The sequence below is a fragment of the Mustela erminea genome, chromosome 3, assembly GCF_009829155.1.
Source record: "Mustela erminea isolate mMusErm1 chromosome 3, mMusErm1.Pri, whole genome shotgun sequence".
Lineage (NCBI taxonomy): Eukaryota > Metazoa > Chordata > Mammalia > Carnivora > Mustelidae > Mustela > Mustela erminea.
The window spans coordinates 152636790-152663048 of NC_045616.1; the positions used below are offsets into that span (position 1 = coordinate 152636790).

The 26259-nt window shown below is 48.1% G+C and overlaps 1 protein-coding gene across 1 annotated transcript in view; it reads left to right on the forward strand.

Moving 5' to 3' along the window:
* ANKH (ANKH inorganic pyrophosphate transport regulator) overlaps window positions 1-26259 on the forward strand; it is a 128078-nt gene that overhangs the window by 61409 nt on the left and 40410 nt on the right. Inside the window, exons 2-4 of the mRNA XM_032337734.1 lie at window positions 13138-13354; window positions 20639-20757; window positions 23405-23488. Of these exons, the coding sequence (XP_032193625.1) occupies window positions 13138-13354; window positions 20639-20757; window positions 23405-23488 (420 nt within the window). The remainder of the gene's footprint in view (window positions 1-13137; window positions 13355-20638; window positions 20758-23404; window positions 23489-26259) is intronic.

Genomic DNA, 26259 nt, shown 5'->3' on the forward strand with positions numbered 1-26259 from the left:
CTTGTGTGCAGGGTGGGAATTTTCAGAACGGGCCCTGTTTTTTGCAGCCTTGTTAGATAAAACCAGTTGTGCAGGGCGCCTGGGTGGCTCAGTCAGTGCAGTGTCTGCCTTTGGCTCAGGTCATGATCTTGGCGTCCTGGGATGGAGCCCCGCATTTGGGGGGAGGGGGTTTCCTGCCAGTGGGGAGTCTGCTTCTCCCTCTGCCCTCCCCCCTCTCATGCTCTTTCTCTCCAATAAATACATAAAATCTTTTAAAAATGTGAAATAAAACCAATAAGAGAATGCATGAAGGCACGTTCAAGACTGACATACCGCATACATAAGAGGCTTCATGTGACCCATAAATGGTGCCTAAATGAATCACAGCTACGCCGTCTATGGCCTCAGAATCCTTCCCGGCTCTGAAGGGAGAAGGGACAGATGTCTCCTTTCACTGGGTCCTCTCTGTCCTCCTCGTCCATGTGGGTGAAAAGGCTGAAGAAGACAAGTCCTTGGGCTACTCGGATTTCCCAAGACACAAAACTGGAATATAGAGACTCTGGATTTTTGGAACCAAACTCAGTGAGAGCATTCACTCTCTCGTGCATTAGTTGCATGAAGTAGTAAGTTATAAAAAGATATTTTTTGTTCTTTGTTTAGTTTAGAAATTTTCAAAACACTAATTTTATCTACATTATTCTATAGTTCGTTACTCTATTATATTAGGTGAAAAGTATTAGGCATAAAGCATGGTTATTCTTGCAAAGGCAAAATAAATTCGGGGTGGTTTGTAATTCTTTGATCCCCGCTACCATTGACGAGGCCATTGGACTCTTTCTCGATTTGCTTGGGCTACAGCGATACCGTCTATCCTGTCTTGTATTGTGTTCTAAGCAGTTCACTCAGTGAGATGGTATTCCTTCATGTAAAATACCATAAGTCAGGCCAATAATTTAAACTAGTAATAGCAGTGGGAGCATGGGGAGGTCATGGCAAACCTGTTTGCACACGGAAAGCAAACACAGAGGATAGCTTTGTCGCAATTAACTCTTGCCCACTTCGTGGGGGTCCCTTTCACAGTGTGCATGTGTGTGCATGTGTGTGCATAGGCACTGGCTTAGAACACGCATGGGGTGGCTGCACTAGCATGTTTAATGGCCATTTAAAAAAAATTTAAACCCAGGGTAGTTGACATAGAGTGTATTATTAGTTTCAAAAGTAGAGTTTAGTGATTCATCGATTCTGTGTAACACCCAGGGCTAATGACCAGTTTTTTACTAGCTCGCTCACCTCCTAAAAGCAATCCGATCAAAAGCCCATAACCTCCAAAATCTTTCACAGAACTTGGCATATGCCACTCTGTAAACACCAGCAGTGAGTCATCGCTGAACCTGAGGCAGAAATACATTAATCCCACAGCTGAGAAGCGAATGAAACCTCGAGAGGGTTAAAGATACGGGGATGATGCTTTTTCTTTTGTCTAGAAGAAGCCATGAGCATCCTTGTCCGCATCTTAGAAGGCCACCGTTGAGAGCCTCTCGGCATTCCTACCGCGCCGGGGAAGACAGAGGGAGCCCCTGGGCTTCGTCGTAACCCAGCACACGTGGGGCTGCGCTCACGGGTGTCCTCTGTCCTCTCCGCCACACCACGGAGTGCCTCTTGCGGGACACACACGGCCCCATTTCCTGTATCCGCACTTCCTTGACGTGACCCAGATAAATATGGTGACTTCACCTCACTCCGTTTATCCTCCGCGTGCACACTTGTCGCCTTTGCTACACACTTGTAGCCTTTCAACATTACTGTTGAAAAATTAGTCTTTACCTCAGGGTCTTCGGAATTTTTCAGAAGAAGAGTCTTTATCCAGAAGTTCTCTTTGACCCGACCAGCTAAGCCTGTTTCAAGTAAGCGTTTCGTACCGACTGCAGTCTCTGATTCCCTGTGAAAGACTTGGAAAGGAGAGTTGGTGTCGGCATGACGGAGTGATGGTTAGGATCACAGCCCGAAGTGAAGCTGTCTGGATTTTTTCCGCAGTTCTGTGTCACCCCGGACAAGTGACTGAGCCTCTCCACAGACCGGTTTCCTCACCGACAGGCTGGGAAATAATAGTGCCTCTCTCCCAGAGCGATGGGGAGGAGAAATGGTCTTAGAATAGCATCCGCCACAAAGCAGCACTCAGTCAGCGCTAGCTGCTGGGGTGGTTTCGTCATCACGGTTGCGTCGTTGGATTTTGTAAGTTATAAGGCTTCCATTATAAGGTCTACATGCAAATAGCCACTCACGTGTCATTCTGTTAGTGTAAGTGCGTTACTGGACTGGCGTGGAAGGCAACGAGCGGAGGGGGCTTCCGAGCGTCGCAGCGGAGTCAGAAAGAGGAACGGGGCTTCTGAGCGGTCCAGAGGTCCGCAGACAAGCGCAGGGTGCCGGAACGATCGAGGGAACAGTCTGTCACCAAGCAGGAAGAGGGGGTTGTGCTGGCAGGGAGAGAGTAGGCATCTCGGCATGTGAGCAGGGTTGGTAGGGGTGTGTGTGTAGGCGGACAGACGGTAGGGACAGTTAGCGAAGAGACTTCCCAGACCCCAGAGTCATCTCCTATTCCAGCCTGTTGCTCATGGAGTTGTTGTGGGTTGTTTTTTTTTTTATTAATGTAAAAGTATTTTTAACTCTCTTCTAAAGTGGAATGGATAAAATCTTGAGATATTAATCAAGAAATACCATCATTTGGGGATACCTGGGTGACTCAGTGGGTTAAGCCGCTGCCTTCGGCTCGGGTCATGATTCCAGGGTCCTGGGATCGAGTCCCGCATCGGGGTCTCTGCTCAGCAGGGAGCCTGCTTCCTTCCTCTCTCTCTGCCTCTCTGCCTCCTGTGATCTCAGTGTGTCAAATAAATAAATAAAATCTCAAAAAAAAAAAAAAAAGAAAAAGAAATACCACCATTTGGAGACCAGGAGACTCTATAAGTATAGAAACATGTGTGGGAAATTTGGGAGTTTCACTAAGAGTAAAGATGTGAGGCCAAGCTGGGAAATAAGTAGTTAGATGGCACGTGAAGCTTTGTTTTTTTAAAATGCACGAGAAATCCATGGTAACATTCCTTCCCTGTAGGGCCTCCCACCATTTTGAATCCAAGTTAAGTTAAGCCAGTTGAAGAAGCTTCGTGTTTAAAATGAAGGATCAAAATGGTTTGAAGAGGGTCTTGCAACACCGAAGTATTATCTTTTAATGAACTAACTAACTTACTTCCATTCAAGAGGCCAAAAAGTAAAAAAAAAAAAAATTGTTTTTTTAAATTTCCTCTGAGATTCTGAAAAAAGCAACAGGAGAACCCAGAGTTAGCCATATCTGGTACATGTTGGGTAGTTTGTCTCTAGTCTTTATGGAAACTCTTCTGCAGGTGTGGGAAGTGACAGAAAAAGCCAGTGTCATATTTTGGACTTGCCCCGTATTGTCTCTGTGTTTTCAGGAAGCACTAAATATGGACGGCACTGCACAGGGCAATGACTGACTGCTGACGAGGCCAGACCGGGCTTCATTTTACTGCTAGTCCCTTTAAACCACAACCTTGTGTGTGGGTGTCGAGTTCTTGGCTGGAGTGCCAGCTAAACAGAGTGCGGGTGTCTCATTTAGAGCAGTATAGATCCTTGAGAAAATAAAACATGGCTGGAAAATTACCGGGAAGACAAATGATCTAATTTAACCCAAACCACTTTTTAAAATACAAACAGAACAATAACAGTGGAAAATTACAAGAACCTAGACTCCTTGAGAGGATTGAAATCCAAGGGTGCTGATTATCCATGACACTGAAGGAAGCTCTTCCCCACAGGTAGCTTTGCCTACACATGTCCTTCTGAATTCTCCATGCTTTCACAAACTGCCATGTTCAGAGAAACCTGGGTTTGAGAGAGATTTTTTTAAACTGGATCTTTTGTAACAATAGCGAGTTTGCTTCATGTCATGAAAGGTGTAACAGGATCATTGAAGCTGTAGACAGAGGAACAGTCTTTTATCAAAAAGATTAGTCTAGCAAGAGAGAATTATTACCGAGCCCAGTGTCCCATTCATTTTTCTAATCCAGGATGAGGCATTGAAGGAAGTATTCATCTTCCTAAAAGAAAAAAAAAAAAGAATTTCAGTGTTTCATATACTAATCTCTTGCTATTTCAGGGAATAATACCAGCTTCCGACTCAACACCTTTTTCTGGAAGAATTTGAAAAGCTGTTGCTTTAGGAGCAGTATGATCGTGTTTTTGCCTGTTCCCCGTGAACGTCAGTTACCAGATCAGCCCTGGCACTTCTTGACCTCTGTGGCCTCCTCTCTCGGAGCCTTGTTGCCCCTACAAGTTCCCGTCTTTCACAGTCTGGAGATGACTGGTCATGTGGGGGGTGCACCCAGCTCTCGGCAGGCTCCTCAGCTTGTCCAGGGGGCGGGCAAAGAAGGTTCGCTGCTCTTTAGCTTTGGATTTCCTTCTCGTGGCAGCTGACTTCTGTTACAGATAGAGATCTGTCCTCCATCCCTGTTGACATCCACAGGATGGGAAGGAAGGGAAACAGAAAAACAGTCTTTGCTTAAGGCTAAGAGGCTAGTCATGTGGCCCAGGGTCGCTCACTTCCTCCTGATGTCTGTTTGTCAGCAGTTAAGCAGCGCGCCCCTGTCCATACCTGCTGGGTGCCCAGTGAGGCATGATAGAGGTGACAACAGAAGTCCCTGCCTGTCTCATGAGAAAATACCAGAACGACAAGAATATGTACAGTGCCCCTGCCATCAATTTGCATATTTAAATACGTAAGTTCTACCAAAAATAGCTTTATTTAGCCAGAAACCCAAACCTTCAGCCTGAGGGTTTTGTTCATGAATGACCCCATGCAAGCTGTATGTACAAGTAAAACGTGTGTTTATTCAGAGACTGATTTTCAGTGACGCATGAGGCGTGCTGAGTGGATGTGGGAGAAGTGGCCAGAAGTAAACCCAACCCTGCCTCAGGTCATCTGGTGAGACGTGGGGTCGAATGAACAGGCAAGCCCGGGACCCCGTGTTGGGTGCCGCGAGGGGTTCCCCGGTCCATGCAGGTGGCCGCGGGGCATGGAGCTGGGGGTAGGCTCCAGGGACGGCTCCCAGAGAACACGGCCCCTCAACTGATGATGCGTTGACCAGGTGCATGGGTGGGACCCGGGTAGAGGTGAGTCTGTGCAGAGGAAAAAGCGTAAGCAAAGGGCTCTTGGATGAGAGAGGGATGATATATCTAGAAAACTGTGGTCAGTGCAGGCTTCACAAAGCACACAGTGCAAGAGGCAGTGCCGGGCAAGGTCAGATCACGAACAGCTTTTGTACCTATTCACTCATGGCCCAGATATTGATTGGATGCTGACGAGCCATGTGCCAGGCACGCTTACAGACCCTTAGAGCATGGAGACCATGGTCTGTGAACACGGTGCAGCCCTGAAGCACACTGGCTGTTTTTTTTAGTCATTTGGATTTTTGTGATCTGACCACAATGTGGAGGGTCAGAGGATGGCCTGGGGACAGGAAGGCCATCAGGGACCTGACCCAAGGCACGGCAGCGAGGCCAGAGAGAACTGGACAGATGCTAGAGCGACTGGGGAAGACGTGACGGGACCACGAGATCTGTGGGAGCGCGGGGTAAAAGGCATCCGGGGAGCTCACTCCTCGACCTCCTGGGTGGGAACCCTGGGCACGTGCATTCGAGCCCCAGGGGAGGGGGCCGCGGGGACCCACGTAGTCTGTTGATGGTGAACTCGGTTTTGGAAGCGCAGTGTGCCAGGCATCAGTGGGACCCTCAGCGGAGATGTGTGGGTTTGGAGCTGAAGAGAAGTCTAGGAAGTCTGGAGAGTTGGATGTGTTTGTAAGTCAGAATTCTGAGCAGACAGAAAGCACCAGAGGTTTGCGGCAGAGGGTGGAATCGCGGAGCGCGAGTGGCGACAGGACAGTGCCCAGGCCGAGCCCTGGGAACACCAATATTTAGGAGCCCCCGGAAGACAAAGCATCAGGAGAAAAGCTGAAGGGGAGAGATGGGGAGAAAACCTGGAAACCTCGATGTCACCGAAGCTAAGGGGGGAAAGCGTTTCCAAGAGGGAGCAGCCAACGGGGTCAGATCCGCCAAGGGGTCAGGAAGGTTTGCTTAAGCAGGAAGAGCCCGTGGGGGTGGGGAGGAAAGCAGAAGCCAGGGCTCAGGGGTGCCTCCAACCTGCCATTATGTGTTGACGTGGGATGCGGGGGAGACGCCTGCCCTCGGGCAGCTGCTGTTCCCACAGGCTGAGGAGTCCACGGGCAGAGCAAATGCGAAAATAATGAAAGAAGGTAACACTCCAGAGAAGTTGTCTATGAAAGGAAGGCGAGAAAGCACGTGGGAACTAGAAGAAGCGAGGAGTCAAGAGAAGGGTTATTTTTAAGATGGAAAGCACCGGTGCATCTGTAAGTGTTGTCCTGTAGCAAGGATCGGACCAGCCACAGGGGAGGCCGGGGGCTCCTGTCAAGGTCGGAGGGACATGAATGCAGAGCCCAGGTCAACACCCTGGTCAGACTGGGCTTTCCATTGCAACAGGACAGAGGTGGTAAGGAAGGGTTTGGGCAGAGGTATTTTGTCGAGGTTCGCTTTAGGGAGAGAAGCAACAAGAAATTTTATTTCTTTTTTTTTTCTTTTAGATTTTTATTTAGGGATTTATTAGAGAGAGTACGTTAGCAGGGGGAGGAGCAGAGGCAGAGGGACAAGCAGACTCTGTGCTGAGCGTGGAGCCGAACATGGGGCTCCGTCCCAGGACCCTGAGATCTTGACCTGAGCTAAAATCAAGAGTCAGACGTTTAACCGACTGAGCTACCCAGGTCCCCCCCAGATTTCAATTCTGATGGATTCCATATTCCAGATGAAGCAAGAGGGGAAGTTATCTGCTGAGTCCGAGGGAATGAGGCAGGACAGAGGAGCAGAGAAGGGAACGGGAAAGATGAGGTTGGCGAGGCAGCAAAAAGCTGGGCGGCGGGCGGAGGCCGGTGGGATGGCGGCCAGCGGTCCCTGCCGTGGGCCTGGCTCCAGCCGCCCTCAGAGCCCAAGTGGAAGCCTGTAAATACAAAGAGGGGAAAAGGTAAATAACTTGATGAATCTGGGGTCAGAGGTTTGCATTAGTAAGCTGTGGATATTGACATGGTGTGGTTAAAGTGGTGACCTTGAAATGCAGAGCACTGTAAGGAAGGACAGACAGGAGGAGCCGAGGAGAAGTCAAGAGAGAAAGTTGAGTGAAGCTTCAAGAGATAGAGTGGGAGAAACAGAGAGGGCCTCACATCTCCCCGAAGGGAGGCAGCTGTGCACCAGTCCTGCACCTGCTCCCCAGGGGAGACAGCGGTCCTCCCGGCTAGCAGGGAGTGCTTGCCGTCACACTGCCCAGAAATGACTGCAGGATCAGAGTGACTTGGTGACCCTTGGCCTGAGAATCTCAGCCTGCAGTATGGAGATGTTGCTGGTCTCTAGAGCCCGACTTCATCTCTTGTACGGTTTAAAGATCTAAGACAGTTCATATCCAGGAGATCACATGTGGGATTTGTTAGCCATTTCCCTGGGGGTTGTTTTGTTTGGTTCTGTTTTTTGTTTTTTACTTTTTAATATCCTGTAGCTTTGATAACTTTCTGGGAGAAAAAAAAAATCAGGCAACAGAGCACCATGAACCTGGCAGACCCTGGGGGAGACTGAGACAGGTAGGACCCACTGAATGCCTTCTGGTCGCGAATGTGTTTGTAAGTCAGACATCCCATGGTGCCGAGCATCCATAGCGTAGAGAGCACTGATCTAAAGGGTGAGGAAGGGCCCGAGCCATGCCATCAGGGACCACGACCGGGCTGTGATTGAAGGGTCATATTCACGATGGTTAGAATACTTTAATGCTCTGATCTGAAGTGTCTTTACTGTGGAAAGTTCACGCATGTTTAGAAACTTGCCTTTAAATAGCAAGTGAACCTCTATAGTTAGGACAGAATTCTGACTCCAAGCCCAATTCATTCCAAAGACTCTCGCTCACTACTTTAGCTAAACTTCCAGCCCATAACTGTGCCTCTCTCCCCGCCGTGGCTGCGAGCTGTTCTGCCTGGAACACACAGTTCTTTGGCTGGAGACACAACAGTGCTCGGGAGTGCCACGGCCAAGAACGGTACCATCGAGCTCATTCATGCTGAGCCGCAGCAGAGTTACAAGGCCTGTGTCACCCGGAGAGCTTGCCACCTCCTGAATGGGTTTAAATTTATTTCTAGAGAGACACAGGGCTGACTCTTGGACCCCTTTCTATCTATATCCTGTCTAGATTATCTCGTTCAGTCTCTTGCCTTTAAATACTATCCAGACGCTGATGGGCTCCAAATGTATGTCCCCTGCCCAGATGTCTCTCCTGGACTCCAGACTTACCTAGCCAACCATGTAACCTGATTTCTCCATTCGGAATCCCAAGGGGCATCTCAGACCCAACGGGGGACACCGAGATGGCGCGCTCGCGTTTTCTCCCCCACGTCTTCCTCCCTCTCCCAGTCTCTTCAGCTCAGGAAACAGTTGGATCATTTAAGCAGTGGCTCAAACCCAGAAAACTCAACAGTCAGCTTCGATTCCTCCCTTGTCCGCAGGCCCACCATGTCCGTGATCTCCAGAAAGCTCTCAGATCAGTCACCTTCTCCCCATCTCCGCTATCCCGTCCTGGCGCGAGCCATCTCCTCTCTTCCCTGGCTTACCACAGACCCTTGACTGTGCTTCTGCCCACCCTCATTCCCACCGCCAGCGTGAGCCTCTGCCCACCTCTGCTCAGACCCTCGCTCTTTTAGAGCCAAGATCCACTGCTCTTAGAACAGAACACGTACTCTTGACCATGACCTGGAGCGATCTCAGCATTGCCTGCTTTTCCAAACTCACTTTATGTGCTGCCCCTCCCCCCATACACACACGCACACACACTCTCCTGCTGGCTTCTACTTGGCCTTAGCAAGCCCTCCCGTAGCCCTCAGCCTTCTGGCAGCTCTTCATCCAACCGGCTCGTTCTTGTTCTTGGGGCCTCGGCTCCACTGTTAGCTCAGCTGTCCCATCCTTGGAGGGCTTTCCTCGTCTAGTCCATCGGAACGAGCTTCTCCACGGAGTCCCGGTTCATGAGCTTATTCCGTTTCTTTGGCACCTGTCGCTGTGAGTGTTTATACTGCTTGTGGATGTGGTACTTCCTTCTTTCACACACTGACCAGTGTGGGATCCCCTCACGTTGCACGTCTGGGGACATACGGTGAACCAAAATTCTGTGTGCCCTGGAACTTACGTTCACATGGAGAAGAGAGACAGTAAGACAGAAAGTGAAGAGTCAACTTAATGTCAGGTAATGAGCGCACTTGTGACGAGGAACAGGGAAGCAAGTTGAGACAGATGAAACAAACAGCGGGCAATGGAAGGTTCTGGAAGGATGAATTACTGGAAAGAAAGCATCCCCAATAATGGGCAATCGGTGTTTCATGCAGATCAGTTTTGAAGAAATAAGCTATTTCTTTAGAAAATGAATTTTGAGCCCTATCTCATGGCATAAATTCCAGGAGGATTAAAAGTTAAGTGTGCAAATGAAACCATCAACTACATAGATGGTTTACTTGTGGATGGGGCAGAACAGCCAAGTCCAAAAGTGTGGAAAGAAACTCCACAAGATGATTGATGGGCTACACGTAACTTATTATTGGGGGACCAAGTTATTATTCGGGGACCAAATCTATTGGGGGACCAAAAGAAAATCAGGAAATAAAGAAGTGGACAAATTGAGGGAAATACTTACTGTAAATGAGAATAATAAAAAGGCTAATAATACAGCACATGCTCTCAATTGTAAAGTTCTTCTTTCCTTGCCTTTTAATATTACTTGAAATTAGAATGTTTTTCATCCACTGTATACATTTAATGTGGCCATTAAAACATTAAATCAGCGGTATATCTGACAAGTAATAACATCTTAGAATCAGAAAGCAACTTTTTAGCATTCATAAAAATTAATATGGACATGAAAGTTCCTAGTAGAAAATACTTCATTCCTTCAACAAATATTTGAGTGTTTCGGAGGTGGTGAGGTGGCCGGGATAGAGTGGTAAACAAAACAGACACAAATCCTTGCTTTGAAGTGCCTCCTCCAGGCCGGTCACTGGTTCCCTGTACACTCCATCCATCTGAGATCAGCCGGGTTATTTCAGTGAGAATGAGCACCTGGGCCGACGCCACTCAGTAGTTAAGTGATGGGAGCACGTCCCCTCAAGTCTGTGTGCGTTTAAACCCTGTGCACTTTCCTCAAACTACCGTAATTGTTGAGCTAAGTGGAGTGTTCACGCTCAGTCTTGCTGACCGAGCGGTCATTCCCCGCAACCCCCCAACCTCTCACCTGCTTCAGCCCTGCCTTTAGGACTCTGTCAGGGACCTGTTGGTGGAACAAGAGAGCATTGCAGTGGTGTCCCAGGCAGGGCAGACGTCTTTTTAGCCAAGAGTAATATTTTGCCAACAAGACACGCAGAGTCTAATCCTATGTTATTTAGGTGCCCTCCTGTATGCCTTTTCACCCTATGCTAAATAATGGCTATCACTTAAGTGTCAACAAGTGTTTTGGCGATAAAATCTAAACCATTTGCGGTCATAGATGTTGGGGAAGGACAGGGAGGAAAAAGACCGAGCCATACACTGATCTCAGTGTCTGCGAGAAACGTACTTCGACGCTGTCCTAAGCTGGGGTCTCTGGGAGCGGAACTGGTGTTGGGGAATTCTCAGGCAAGTGAAGTGTTGCAGGGAGAGGGGAGAGTTGGGGGGTGGGGAGAAGTTAACCGAGGATCTGGTCTCCACTGGAGACTGGCTTCCTCCTGGTCCCCCAGGGAGCTCTGGAGTGTGGATTGTACCAGAGCAGCCCGTCCTGAGGCAGGGAGCGGATCTTCTGTACCCCTGTGTCAGCCAGCCCCTGGCTGTGTGCGTCCTGGGGCTCAGATGTGGCTCAAACAACCCAAAGTGGCTGGGGACAAATTTCCCTGAGGAGGAGGCAGCTGTGAGCCATTAGTGGCCAACTCCCGCCTGGCACCTGGGGAATGGTGCCCCGTAGAGGGTCTGCATGGGACACCAACAGCATCCCCGCGTAAGGTCCAAAAAAATTAATTTGGAAGATTATCCAGTGATGCGTTTTGACACACGACTGGACCCTCTGACTAGAGGTGCCTGTTGAACACAGGATTTATTATCAAGGAGCTTCTTGGTTTTTGTTTTGCTTTAGGGGATTCAACTATTAGATCAGCTTTACTAGAAGGAAAATTTTTTCTAAGGAAGGGACTGTGGCAGGCATGCACCACAAAGGCTAAGAAGGTTCTTTGGGAAATTTTAAGGTATTACTGGGGGGAAAGGGAGAAGAGGACTAGACATCTAAATGGAAACAACTATCGAAAACTAGCTTATAATATACCAACTTTGTCAGAAGAATGATACTAAATTCCTACAGCTATTAGATATTTTTCTTCTAGGTTTTTCTAAAACCATCTTACACATTGGTATTTTGCTATACTTTTTTTTTTTTTTTTTTTTTTTTACTAACAGTGCTTTGTATGGAACGTTCAACTATATAACGATGGATACATTGTCATTATATATTTGTCAAAACCTCTAGAATGTACAACCCAAGAGTGAATGCAGACTATGGGCTTTGAGTGATAAAGATGTGTGCTTGTCGGCTCATTGACAGTAGAAATGTACCCCTCTGGCATGGGATATTGATAGTGGAGAAAGTTGAATGTGTTGGGGCAGAGGGAGGATAGCAACTTTGCACATTCTGCTCCATTTTGCAGCTCTAAAAAGTAAAGTCTATTGTTTTGTTCTGATCTCAGCCTATCAATAATAATACCATGGCTCCTAATGCCTTAAGGCCCTCACATGGGCCTCGGTGAGCCTCCCTCAGACACGTCTCCCTTTCAGAATCAGTGTTACTACTGGGATGGCCCTTGTGGATCTTACTATGGTTGCAGGACACCCTTCAACAGCAGCCATCAGGAAACTTTGGAAAAAGAAAGGTTTATGACTTACAAGGCCCGGAAGCTGCACAGGACACCTGGGCTACATCAGTGACGCACAAGCACACACCTGCACAGGCCTGGGATCCTGCTGTTATTGGAGTCAAGGGTGCGGACCCAGAGTTTCAGACGCTGACTCTTTATTGGTGAATTTAAGACATAAGAGCAAGAATTTAAAGCTCTTGGGAAAGAGACAAGTGGCGCAAATGGCCAATTATGAAATCAACCAAGATCTCGAAAACAAAGGAGCCTTAGAGGAGCGGCAGGTAGCCTGACTCTTTATCAAGTCGCATGGCTGGCCATGGATTTATTCATGATAGTTTCCTCCGAAGTGGGTGCCTCTTTGAAATAGTTGTCTGGGCAGTCCAAGCTTACTGTCTGTGCTTGCACTACATCCTGTTTCTACAAGTCTATGACTACACAGAAAGCCAGCTCTCCGCCTTGATCAGTTTCCTGTTCCTAAAGAACAGGTGATGTCCTAACATTGAAAGTTAAAATACAGTAAGAATTGGGCAAATAGCATCCTTCAATTATACAATATATTCCTTCATTGCGTTTTTCGTAGCTTTCGCTCTGTGCTGGGAAGGGTACCAACATAGCACATATGTGGTATTTCAAGTTATGGGTGCATACTCCCATGTACTTGCACAGGCACACATGCACACACGCATGTGCACACACGCCCCTTCCTTAAAGAAAAAAAAAAGAAAGAAACCATCACCCACTCCACACGAAGCATCTGACTCATTTCTAGAATGCCTGTTGCTGTTACAGAAATTCAGCCCACAAATAAAATTTAACATGTTAAGCTTTTAACCACAACTGCCTAGAATTGTTTTCTGGTATTAACATAAAATACTTGCTGGGTTTTTCCTCTAATACTTTCACCCCAACGGGCAGGTGTCTCCCCTTCAAGAAGCTACTTCGAACCAAAGCTAATATGGATGAAAATGAAAACTAATAACTTTTATCAAATTATAGTGAGCTTTACCCTATAAGCTGCTTAGTGTTTCTATAGAAACCTGTCTGCTGAGCTTTTATCTCGGAGGCGTGAGTCCCTGGAGATGGTGGACATTTCTAATGCTGTTTGTGGCCTATCTTTCCCCCTCCACAGGCCTTGAACCGAGGCATCGCCGCTGTCAAGGAGGATGCAGTGGAAATGCTGGCCAGCTACGGGCTGGCATACTCCCTCATGAAGTTCTTCACGGGTCCCATGAGTGACTTCAAAAATGTGGGGCTGGTGTTCGTGAACAGCAAGCGAGACAGGACCAAAGCCGTCCTGTGCATGGTGGTGGCCGGCGCCGTTGCCGCTGTCTTTCACACCCTGATAGGTAAGGCCGCTGCCGCCCACGCGAGGTGCTAGCTCTCTCGTTTCCTGTGCCTTTCTGTCCATTTGAATGCATTTATTGTGGTACGTGATTTCCTTGGTAATTATTAAAACACTTGACGTGAAAATTTCAAGGGATGAGAGGAGTGGGGTTTGTGCTCCTAGCGCAGGAAAAGAAAATGTGTTTTCTTTGGGAAGCTCTACTATTGACTCCCAAGCCCTGTGCTGGAGAAGAAGTGACTTCAGTAAGGTCAACAAAATGGCCCAGGCTTCCTAGAGACACGTTTTATGACACAGACTCAAAAATAAAAACAGAATGCTTTTTATTAAGATTGATGATTATCAGCAGTGAGAATAAATGATCATTTTATGTAGTAAATAAATAAAACAGATTGTTGTAGGTATTAAAGTTAACTTATTTTAGGGGCTCACTAGTCTGTTTTATCCAAAGATGAAACTAAATACTATGGCATAACATTCTTTCCATGAAAAAATAAGAAAACTATACCATACGTACAGTGACCTGCGGAGAGATGGACCAAGACCTTGGAAAAGGACTTCCTCTGGAGCCTCAGTCCTGCTTCTGCTTCCTCCTGGGGGGGCAATTAAACTGTAAGAGCCTGACTTCAGAGCTCCTTGGCTTTAAAACAGCTCAGCTTACCGGGCATGAAAATTGAGTGTCACATCTATTTGGGCCCAGTTGCATAAAACCCGTGAAATAACACTTCATAAATCCATTGTGTACCTCCCAAACGGCACCAGCTGTATGAGCTCCGTGAATGTCAGTGGTGAATAAAGGAGCCGGGAAATGAACCCAGACTATTAATGGTGTATTCAGATGGCAGCTAATGATTGCTCACACAAACTTGAATCTGAAGGTAAATGCCATGAGACCCCTTTTGGTTTTCTCTCAAATGTAGCACAAGCTTTTGTCCTGAGAACAGTATGAAAACATGAGAGGCTGCTACTCACGGGCCAGATTTTCAGGCAAAGTGTTGATATTGATCATTTAATTTGGGCGCAAAGCTTCAGGGCCTGGGGTTCAGAGGAGATGCTCTTCTTCCTTCAGCTCATGCCCTGAATACTAACTTGTGGATGTGCTTTGAAGAAACGTCCTGCAGCTAGATTGGATCTAAGTCACTTTCAAAGATGGTACATGCCTTGGAGAAATTCCAGACATGGAATGAGTAGGTCTAGATTAATTTGTGTCGAAATGGGTAAATTAGTTCCCCTTTGCTATCACTCTTTATTTGGATTTCTTAAATAAGCCTTACATTCCCTGCTTTAGTCATAGTTGAATAAGGCTTTGGGACTAATAGCTGATTACAGGGCGCCAGACATCACAGAAGAACAAAGCTGAGCGTCCTGTGTCATTGAAACTGGAGTGAGGAACATGTGGTCATCGAGATGAAAATCAGCATCATTTTTCAAGTCCAGTCTAAAATTTTCCACTTTAAAACAATTATAAAATCTTACGTGTGAATCAAAACGGTTCTACATCCCGGATGGATTTAGCTGTTGTTCTAAGCAGATTCTTGGAATTCTAGAAGATCTACTGACCCAAAAGTTTGTGTCTGTTCTCTCTGCACCAGAGCCTGGCTCTCAGTATCCAAACTTCAGGAGCCTTGGGAGTAATTCTGGCTTTTGGTTCTTGGTCTTTGTTGGGCAGCTGCCAATAAGTGTCTCATTTTAGCTAAATTGTGGCCGCTCCTGTTGTTATGGGCTCATCTGTGAGACACCACTTTTTTAAATTGCAGGGCTTGGGGTTTGCCAAGACCAAACCTTAATTTAGGCCAGTGGTCAGGATGTAGGTGTGCTCCCACATCCCCCTCTTAATTAATCTGTAAAAGAGGAAAGCTTGCTGACCATGTACTTGGTTAATTTGGGTCCAGGTAAATTTCGCCTGCATGAAGTTAGTAGTATCTGTGCACCTAATTCACCCAGATGGAGAAACCATGGCTGTGGCTGTTTTCTTGGTCTACACTTGATTCTCAAGTGACCTGTAAGGCCTCTTCCATGTTCCAGAGCAGCCTGGGCAGTGAGCACCGCTTAGGGGAGCAAGTTCCAGGGTTCTTCCAGTAACTTCTAGAGTGGGTCCATTGTCAGTCTTCCCATCTCCAACAACGTTTCCATTATTCACGGGTTACAGACCCATCCTGGAAAGGGTACACATGGGTATCACTGAAACTAACAAGGGTGCTAGACAGGGACAGTTTTAGCGTAGTCTCAAAACGTATCGCTCTGTAACAAACCCCCCAATACTCAGTGACTCAAAACACAGCATTTATTCTTGCTCACCAGACCAGGGGCTGGCTGGCCGGTTCTTTTGGACTCACTGTGCTCATGCCTCTATGCTCTGCTGAGAATCAGGAGGCGGGACTCACTGGGGGGCTGTCAGCCAGCAGGGGATGGGCCGATGGCCTCTGCTGGGGTAGCTGGGCTCTCTTCCAGCAGCCTGAGCTTGTGTGGACAGCTGTGGCAATACCCCAAGTGAGAAGATAGAGGCCTACAAGGCCTTATGAGGCCAAGAACTGGAAGTGGCCGCCATCACTGCTACCGTGCATGACTGACCAAGACAAATCCCAGGCCAGCCCAGGTTCAAGGCGGTAGGGAAACACACTCCAGCTTTGCACCAGAGGAACTATGAAATATTGCCGAGAAGGGATATAGGCAGGAGAGAAGAATCGGGGACATTTTGCAATCGGTCTACCCCAGTCACTTCTTTGGGGATGATGGATTCATGCATTTGTTTAGTCAGTATATATTGAACACCGACTCTGTGGCAAACAGTGGGCAGATCCTGGGAATTCAGATACAAACAAGGCACATCTCTAGAGAGAAGCAAGTTACCATGCGGTATTGGAACAGGAAAACCGGCTACAGAGACAGAGCCGACAGTAAGATCACAGCTCGGGGTTACCTTGAACCGGCCACAGGCTCGGTGAGCTCGGAGCGCGGACGGAGGTCAGGCATGCGGTAAATTATTACAAAATACCCACTCCACAGAGACTCGACACCAGTGAGATCACATTTACGTTCTTGTGTTAAAATCTCACATACACTGTACTTACTTTATGCGTGGATTTACGATATATTTCCAAGGCCTGGGTGACGCTTGTACTTCCCACACCTGTATGTTCCAGATAACGGTTGCACAATGGGGACTCTAGAGGAGTGTCCTATGTCTGTGTCCCACGCCCGTGCCAGTACGCAGCCTCTGCACAGCCGGGTTTGCTGGCACAGTGCCTTATGCGTAAAAGTTGTTCGACCCTATGTGTGGAAGTGATTTAAATATCAGCCATAGAAGCACACACACTTTTGAAATGATTAATTAGAAACACAGGGGGTCAGGTTATCTGCCTCTGTGAAAAGCCTAGTAGTAAACAGAGAAGTCCATGGCATAATCAGTAGTACTTTTTTTTTCCTTTTTTTTTTTTTAAGATTTTATTTATTTACTTGACAGACAGAGATCACAAGTGAGCAGAGAGGCAGGCAGAGAGAGAGGAGGAAGCAGGCTCCCTGCTGAGTAGAGCACCCGATGTGGGGCTCGATCCTAGGACCCTGAGATCATGACCTGAGCTGAAGGCAGAGGCTTAACCCACTGAGCCACCCAGGTGCCCCTCCTTATTATTTTTTTAAATTTAATTTTTATTTTCAGTGTTCCAAGATTCATTGTTTATGCACCACACCCAGTGCTCCATGCAATATGTGCCTCCTTAATACCCGCCACCAGGGTCGCAGGAATACTTTTAAGACTTTTAAGCATGGGAACTTAGGAATTTGAATGAGAATAAAGGTTCTCAAATCACCTCTTGGAAATGCACGTATTATTCTCTTACTAGAATCAGAAGAAGGCTTTCCCCTCAATTCCCAGAGGAAAAGAGGTGTATAGACTTGCCTTGATTAGTATTAATATTTCGAGGCATTTTGCAACAGGCGCGGATAACTACTAGGTGAGCAAGCCTGAGAACCACTCATTCTGGAAAGAGTCGGTCACCCTGATGGGCCCAGGGCAGAAGAGCTGGGGATTTGAATGGCCCTTCTGGCTTCTTCTCCTTTGGGTGGGGTCGAAAGCTGTCTACCTGTAAAAAGGTCAGGCCTGTGTCCTCCCTGCTGCGGCCACGTCATGAAATCTGTTTACGTCTTGTTCAGAAGCCTTGTTTAATTTTTCTTTTGAGTGTTCTGCCCTTCAGAAGGAATAGAAGCTGTCTCAGAACAGTCGAGGTGGGGCAGTTGATAGAAGTCGACCGTCCCTGAATGTTAGGGCAGCCAGCCTGGTAATTATGGACTCTGTGCAAAGCACTTTCAACAAATTACCCCCAGCCAACGGCTCCAGCCAGAAACAGCTCAAGGGCACAGGAGCGCAGGACCAGCTGCAGGCTAGAAAAAGCAAAGGGGCAGGAGAGGCAGAGTCAGAAAGCTTGGCCCACGGAGCTCACCACCCAGCCTCCTTCAGTCCGTCTTCCTTATCCTCTCGCTTAGAGGCACTGTTTTTGACATTTTCACTAAAATATTCTAATCAGTAGGTACACAGAGGTCTATCTGCAGAAGGTAGAGAAGCAGATATGTATTGATCTCCGTGCCGTCCGGGGCCTCACAAGCAGATGGCACGCCGGGCTCTCGGCAGCTCAGACTCGTGGGTCCCAGAGTCTCCCGGGAAAAAAATTCTCCCGTTCTCAGAAGCCGCCTGTGTGACTTTGCTGGGCTTGTGCTAATGATGCACCACAGACTGGGAGCTGAGACAAGGGAAATATATCATCTCCCAGGGCTGGAGGCTGGACGATCAAGCTGTCAGCGGGGTTGATGCCCACCCCGGGACTCTCTGGGAGCTTCGGTGGCTTGCTGGCAACCTTGAGCCTTCCTGGGGGTGTGGACGCATCCCCCACCCCGCCCCCCATCTCTGCCTTCACATCCGTGAGGCGTTCTCCTTGTGTAGTGTCCACCTCTGGGTCCAGATTTCCCCTTCTTAAAAGGATCCCAGTTATATCGGATTGGGGGCCCACGCTGCTCCAGTGTGACCTCATCTTTCCTAATTAGAGCTGCAATGACCCTGTCACCGAAGAAGGTCACATTTTGCCGTCCCCAGGGACAGGGCTCACTCATCCTGTCTCACCTCTAGATCTCGGCCTTCCCTGCTCTCAGAGTCCATCAAGTGCACTCCGTGGCCTTGTCTGTGGGCTCTAACCTTGACCCTGGAATTTCAGCCCATCAGCTATTCCTAGCTGCCCAGCTCTCGCCCCTGGCACGGCATTGCCCGTCTCAGCCAGCTCGGCTGCCTTGACCTGCCAGCAGCTTCTGTCCGCGAGGGTGGGACAGTCTTTGGGCTGGGGATGAGTACACCCCTGGCAGGCCCCAGCACAGTGGCTGGTTCCCGGCTGAATGAAACGAATGTACATGTGATCAGCAGCAACAATAAACTCTGAGACAAAACCTGCGGGTTTCAGTGCCCCAAGTACACCATTCACCCGCTTAAGGAACGTCTTCACCAGGGCCTCGAGTCTCCATCTGTCCGCTTTCCCTGGCTCCGAGCGCCTCGCACCAGGCGGGGAAGGTGGGCTGTGGGGCTCCCGCCCTGCCCCTCCCCTGAGCCTCCCAGGGTCAGCTCAAGCTTTCTCTAATCTGCTCGTCTAATCTCGTCTGTGCGCCCTCGGATCCCAGCGTGGACCTCACAGCTGCGTCCTGCCCTCCTCGTCCCAACTCCCCAGGTCTTTGCTCTTTCTGCCCTGCGACACGCTCCCTCCCGGATTTCCCTTCTCGCTGCCTCAGTGGCTCGGCTGGCCCCACCATGCCCCACACCTGACATGTTTGCTCCCCTGGCGGCTCACCTTTTGGTTCTCCCCCTGCCCCTCCTTAGAGGGCCTCTCCCATCCCCCCGTTCTCGGGATGTCCTGCCCGCTCCACACCCCCACGCCTCGAAATCGCTTTCCTTCCCCATCTGGGATTCCCACTTGTGCATGTAAATATCCATGAGATCATACTGAAGACTTGGCTGAAAGTTCTCATGAGGCAGGACTAACCGCCGAAAAGGAGTGGAAGCTTCTTTCTTTACTATCGGTTTCTTCTTAGTTCACAGGGGTCCAAGTCATCCCCCACACTTTGAAGTGGAGAGAAGGGTCTTATTATTCACCTAAAATGAGACTCTCGCTGCATTCTGTCTCCGTTCCGATTTCAAAGCAGCTTTATAGTTGTCCACTGCATTAATATTCGTATTTATAGAAAAATGAAAACAGCAGGAATGGTGCTATTAAACCGCCATGTAAAACGGTATGAAAACACAAAGATTGTTGGTTTTCGATATAGTCTAATCATCTATCAATGAGGTGAAAATCTCTTAGTTTATTTCATCTTTGCTAACAGCGGCTGCCAGAGTGCCCAGCTAATCCGCTAGAAAGACCTTCCTCTTCCTTCCTTTGTATCTGTCCTGCGGCTGCCGATTCATTCGCTCTGTGTCAGTTCAACACCAGCACGCTCCTCCCAAAGGGTGAAACAAAACAAATCGCAAGCGGTGAAAAGGCTTTCCATTTTTTTATTGAAAAGACATATTCACAGGGGCACCCGGGGGACACCGGTGGTTAAGCATCCGACTCTTGGTTTTGGCTCCAGTCATGATTCCAGGGTCGTGAGACTGAGCCCTGGGTCAGGCTCTGCACTCGGCGGGGAGTCTGCTTGACATCCTCTCCCTCTCCCTCTTCCCTTTCCTCTCTTGAAAAAAAAAAAAAAAGGAAAAGAAAAGAAAAAGAAAGGCGTATCAACATCTGGGAATTTCCTCTTAGTAAGTACTGCTCCATATAAACATTTAGCTTCCAAATGATCCATCAAGTGCCCTTTCATGATGTCAAGTTAATGGACGCATCCTAAATGCATAATAGAAGACTGAGTAATTGATGCCGAGTAAACCCACAAAAAGGAATTCATTGCAACCATTAAAATGTGGGAGCAAATCACGGAAAGATGGCCATGGCTTACAAAAGAATATATATATGGAATGATCCCACGTTCATGTTAAAGCACACACATACCCCACAGCACGCGCCCACCACATTCCCATAAAAGAACTGGGCTGTTAGAACCCAGAGCATTCACCAGGATCCCCGCTGAGCAGAGGGGTAAGATTGGACATGATCTTTTTTCCATTTGCACATCTAATTTTCTCATTTTTCTACACCAAAAAAAAGAAAGAAAGAAACCCAAATATTACATCTAACATTGGTTTTGCACTTTTGAGATAAAAAGCTTAAAAGATAACTTTTTCTAAATATTGTTCTGTATGGTTTTTGGCCCTTTACAGCTTATAGTGACTTAGGCTACTACATTATCAATAAACTGCACCATGTGGATGAGTCTGTGGGCAGCAAAACGAGACGGGCCTTCCTATATCTCGCTGCCTTCCCTTTTATGGATGCAATGGTGAGTAATTGTGGACACTTCTTTAAAAAAAAAAAAAATGATGGTGTATTTAACCTAAAATTTACCATTTTAACCGTAGACCCCCATTTGGTTCATCCATTCCTCCATCAGTGGACACCTGGGTGATTTCTACCTTTTGGCTATTTCTATAATGGGTTATGAACATGGGTATACAATACCTCCTTGAGCTCCCTGTTTAATCCTTTTTGGGTAGAGAGCCAGAAGTAAAATTGCTGGATTATATCATAATTCTATGTTTAATTTTTGAGGGACCCTCATCGTGATCTCTGTGGCAGTTCTATCATTTTATAAGCCTACCGGCAGTACAGAAGGGTTCTAGCTGGCCCCAGACTCGTAACCAGCCTATCTTGGCCATTTATTTGATGAGAATCGTCGTACTTGCCACAGAGTTCTAGCAAGAGGCAAGAGAGCCTATTTGAAAGCTGTATTTAAATATAAAGTTATTTCCTGATATAGTCAGGATCAAGGGATCAGGACAGCTTTCTGATAAACTCATCCTTTGTGTGGCTTAAGCACCCAAAAGCATTTTAGAATGAGAATTTCTGGAAAATATGGATAGGCTTTCATGACTTTAGTAACCAGCTTTACTACATTACTAAGGGTGGCTCACTAAGATTAAATTCTTAGTCATGATACGGGAGAGTTCTCAGAGAATGCTTTTTCTCTATTCCTCTGTGCTATTGAGAATTATAGAAGAGATTTAACCAAAATAAAAATATGTATTTTATATATACACACACACACAACACACACACACACACATATCTTCAGTAATGTCCAATGCTGGGAAATAAACCTCTTCTTTGGGTTCCATTTTAAATTATTTTGGGGGGGAGACTTAAAAATACGTTCATCTGTACAGTTTTTCAGCGCCCTGCCCCTCAAGTTTCACATACTGTAGATGCATGAGTTAAATGGGCGTCCATCCACAGTGAGGTGAGGCCAACCCCCACATCCTTGGAGGAATGAGCCAAGGTCAACTGCGTGTGGTCCACCTTCTCCGATGGTATCAGGAGTGCTATACCGCCTGCAGTTAGTTTATGGACGTGGCCTCATGGAATCTCTGGCTGCTTCCCACCAGTCTGCACGGGGACCTTGAACTCACAGTTTTCACGCCAAGGCTCTGATTGTCAGTTGGTGTGGCGGCAGGGTTGGTGGAAGAATGGGGCCATTGGAGCACTGGTACCCGGATTTTCTTTTTCTTACTTATCACCAAGTAAGAAATTTACTCTGTATTTACCCTGGCAGTGGACACGTACTCCAAAAAAAAAAAAGGACAGAGAGGCTGTGATTGCCTAGAACTGGATTCCCTAACAGTGCCCCATGCTGACCTAAGGGGGCCCCATAGTGCTTGGAATCCGGAAACAGTAGAAGCCCAACTTCCTAGACAGAGGCCCAATACTGCTCTGAGGCCTGCCCCCATCTGTATGGGGGCTCTGTGGACACACAGAAGAATTACGGTGATATGTGATTTCAGGGACTTGGGAGTAAAAGTGAATCCGTGTGCCCTATGTTCCGTTTCCCTTCAGCTGTATTTCTTTGCCGTGAGAGAGTTTCTAAAACTCAGCATAACACCAGAACATTGGGGATTAACACCCTTTACTTTTCTGTTTCATCATCAGCGGCCCCCAAAGACCCAGCAGTAAGAGATCGTTCGTGAAAAACAAAATAGTGAACATTGATAAAAAGCCAGGTCATCTTCACAAGCACACACCCCTGCACACCTACCCCTGGTTAGAGAGAGAATGTTTGAAAACCACAAAGCTTATCATCCCGATGGCTTCGGTCAACCAAAGGGGCCCACAAGCCACAGTTTGCAAATGTTATCGACAGCTGGCGTCTCTTTCCACGTCTGGCACCTCGAGACCTGTGAGCTGAGGGAGGAAGTAGATGGGGCAGCTACTATACAGGAGTCCCGACAGAGACCTCGGGAATAAATCGTATTTGTCTGATGGCGCGAAGCTCGCACGAAATGTTACTGCCATGTCGGTCCGCAGTGGCCTTTCCAGGTCAGAAGGGTGATGCTCACACAGATTCTGCCTTGGACTTCAGACCTCCAAACTCACCGGCTCCCCGGGCTTTCCATAGTCTGCTCCCCCCGAGAACCTTCCTCTTCATCTCCCTCAGAGGCAAAGTGTCAGATCAGATCCTGCCCCAACTTGAAGAGAAGGAAAGAGTTAGAGCCCTCATGGTTTGATGAGAACCTGTAATGACTATAATAACTTGGAACCGAGCTGGAGCCCTCGTTATGACACGCCTCGCAGAGGGTGAATGTTTCTGCCTTGTCATTCCGGCTGCCCCAGAGAGAGAGGGTGTTCCCTCCGTTCTTGGTATCCATCTAGCTTCCCTGCCAGGAAAGCTAGTGAGTGCCCTGGTCCGCCTTACCACCTGTACTAAGTAAATCCTGTGCAGTCACTGATTCCACTTAGAAATCTAACGCGGACCTAGCCACCAGGCCAAGTTATGGTCATTTGACCAACGGAAGGTTTGTCCTGTGCTCCGAAGGTTCTGGGGTGGGGGTGGGGGTTGTAGCAGTCTATTTCCGGATTGCCCAGTAAATCCTAACGGCCAGAAGTCATCCGATCCCGACGGTGTCTCTCATGCCAGATTCTCTTCATCCCGGCAGGCGTGGACCCATGCTGGCATTCTCCTCAAACACAAATACAGTTTCCTGGTGGGATGTGCCTCAATCTCCGATGTCATCGCTCAGGTAAGTACGGTCTGTGTGTCCATCGGAGCTCCCCGGAGCCCCCTCCTGCCTCGCTGACGTGCATTCCCTCTGCGGGGCCTTCCTGCCTTACTCCAGCCGAACGTGGACGTCAGGGAAGGTGTGTTGAACAGGGGGGAGCATGAGACCTCTTGTAGGAGACGCACGTCTAACCCTGCGAGAAGGAGGGGGTAGGAACTGACATTCAGCGTCAGATGTGTGGGCCCTGAGGCTTACAGAACTCGCCTGTGACCTGGCCATCGGGTCCCAGCACACGTGTCTGGTGGTCAGTGGGCCGCAGCTGGGGGCACACTCGGTCCCCCGTGTGGTCTCCCAGTACACGGTCTGTCCCTTGGCTCTAGAGGGAGCTCTTGGGAATTCTTCTTCCGTGTCGTTTCTCGTGTAGACGCCACACACGGCTGCCCTTCCTGCGTCATTAGCCCACATTTCACAAGAGCCAGGAGGCTGGACGAGCTCTGAGAGGAAGGCCGACGTTGCCCTTTCTGTGGAGCCCGGCACTGGCAGCAGCCCCAGCTCTCCACGTTACTTCCTTTCTTCTGCCACTCAGGATGCTGCATGAAAATCTCCGCAGAAAATTCGATTTAATTCCCGTAATCTATAAATCAGCCCTAGTTCCTACAATCAGGGGTTCGGGAGAACCGTTTCTTCACAGAGGAGGGGGGATGGGCTGATTTTTAAGCTCCTTTCCCAGTTCTCAGTTCCAGTCTGTGAGCATTTCCATGCATTTCTGCCTGGTTTCCCCCCATCATACAAGCTAGTCTGGTGGCCACCTTTTTGAAGTAATCTACTGTCAGACCATTAGCACCTCCCTAAAGACCAACAATTACATTTCCAAATTAATTGCATTTACTCCAAGAATCAGTATTGAAAGTAATTTAAATTAATCCCCGTTAACACTGTGTGCGTGTGTGTGTGTGTGTGTGTGTGTGTGTGTGTGTGTTTGCTCACACATGCGTATGCCTGGACACTCCCTCACATCCTCTCTGGATATAGCTTTGTTAATTTTCTTTGTGTGTTATTAGAGATTTTTGTCCTGATCTTACTTTTATTCCTCCTCTGAGAGATGAACTAAACTGCCTTATTCACTCTAATCAGTTAATTTGAAATTAAGGCCGCGCCTCTCTTTTCCAACATTGGCATCAGCAACTCAGGGAATATTTATAGATATGTGTTTTCTTAAGGGCAAACAAACAAAACACAACTTCACTTTGCCGGAGATAAATATAGTGAGCATCTAGGAGTAGAAGGGAAAACCAGATTTCTGAAAAATGCTTTGCCAGCACGCCTACGGCCATTTTCCTTCTCAGTTTTAAACCCCGTCCTGGCCGGTGCCTGCTGGGAGGGCTCGCAAGTGCAGAATGATCAGATCTGGTTGGGAAGAGAGCCGGGAGCTGGATTCAGTACCATCTGGCCCCGAGCTATTCCTGGTGAAGTAGTTATTTTAAACCTTGTAGTTTGAAAGTTTGGAGGAATAAATGCGATGTTCGTTCCTAAGTCTTTTATTACCCTGCTCCCCCACCCCCAGTTTTAGTCCTCTGTTTCTTGAAAGCATTTTGTTCAATACCGAATTTGTGAGTAGACAGGTCTCAGGCAAAGTCCTCTGCCAATACCACCTTGGCATAGAGAGACAGCAAGTCATCGCCAATGGTAAAATGAAAGTAGCTTATAATGCCTAGCCTTTCAGTGGCAACTCCCATTTTTTAAGATTTTACTAAGCTGGGATGCCCGGGTGGTTCTTTCGGTTGAGTGTCTGACTCTTGGTTTCAGCCCAGATCTTGATCTCAGGGTCGTGGGATCGAGCCCAGCCTTGGGCTCTGCTTGTCCCTCTGCCTCTCCTCCAGCTCTTGCCTACTCCTCTCTCTCTCTCAAATAAATAAATACATCAAATCTTTTAAAAAAATTTTACTAAGCTAACTGATCTCTCACCATAGTGCAAGAAAGCTCTCTTGGTTTGGTTTACCTGTGCAGTAATGCTTTTCTGTGCCACCAATACTGTCAGTAACGTTATGTCCTAGGGGCACCTGGGTGGCTCAGTGGGTTAAGCATCTGCCTTCGACTCAGGTCATGATCCCGGGGTCCTGTCATGATCCCGGGGTCCTGGGATCGAGCCCTGCCTGGGGCTCCTTGCTCGGCAGGGAGCCTGCTGCTCCATCTTCTTCTCCCTCTGCTGCTCCCCCTGCTGGTGCTCCCTCTCTCACTCTGTCAAATAAACAAAACCTTTAAAAATAAAACAGTGCTACATTCCAATAGATTGCCAAAGAATTTATGAAGAATATTGCTGTTTCTGTTGTATTTCACAATCACCTGGTCAATATTTGCTCAGCATCTGCAGGCGCGATCTCAGGGCGTTGCTGGATCTTATTGGGACCTCCTGTCCTAGCCCTTGCCTCCCGACTCAGCCCAGCGCCCCGGGACGGGAGGCCTCCCTCCCAGCTCAGCAGCGCTGCTGCCGTCCTGTCAGTCCCTTGGCTCGCTGGCTTTTCATCTCAGCCTCCTGGCCAGGCCGCACTCCTGAATCTCCCACAATGCACCTTTCACCACCTGCGCCCAGAAAGTCAAGCAGCTGATGGAACCATGCATGGACGCTCATCACTCACCGCAGCTGACCCAGTAGCTGCGTCAGAGGGTCCCTCCGCTCCTCCCTCTTCCCAGTAGCCGAGCTCCTTTCCCACTGCCCTGAGAAAGTCGAAGCCACCGATTTCTTCACCCTCTGGCCACCAGACCTACAAGCCTGCCCCCTAACCCCGCGTCAT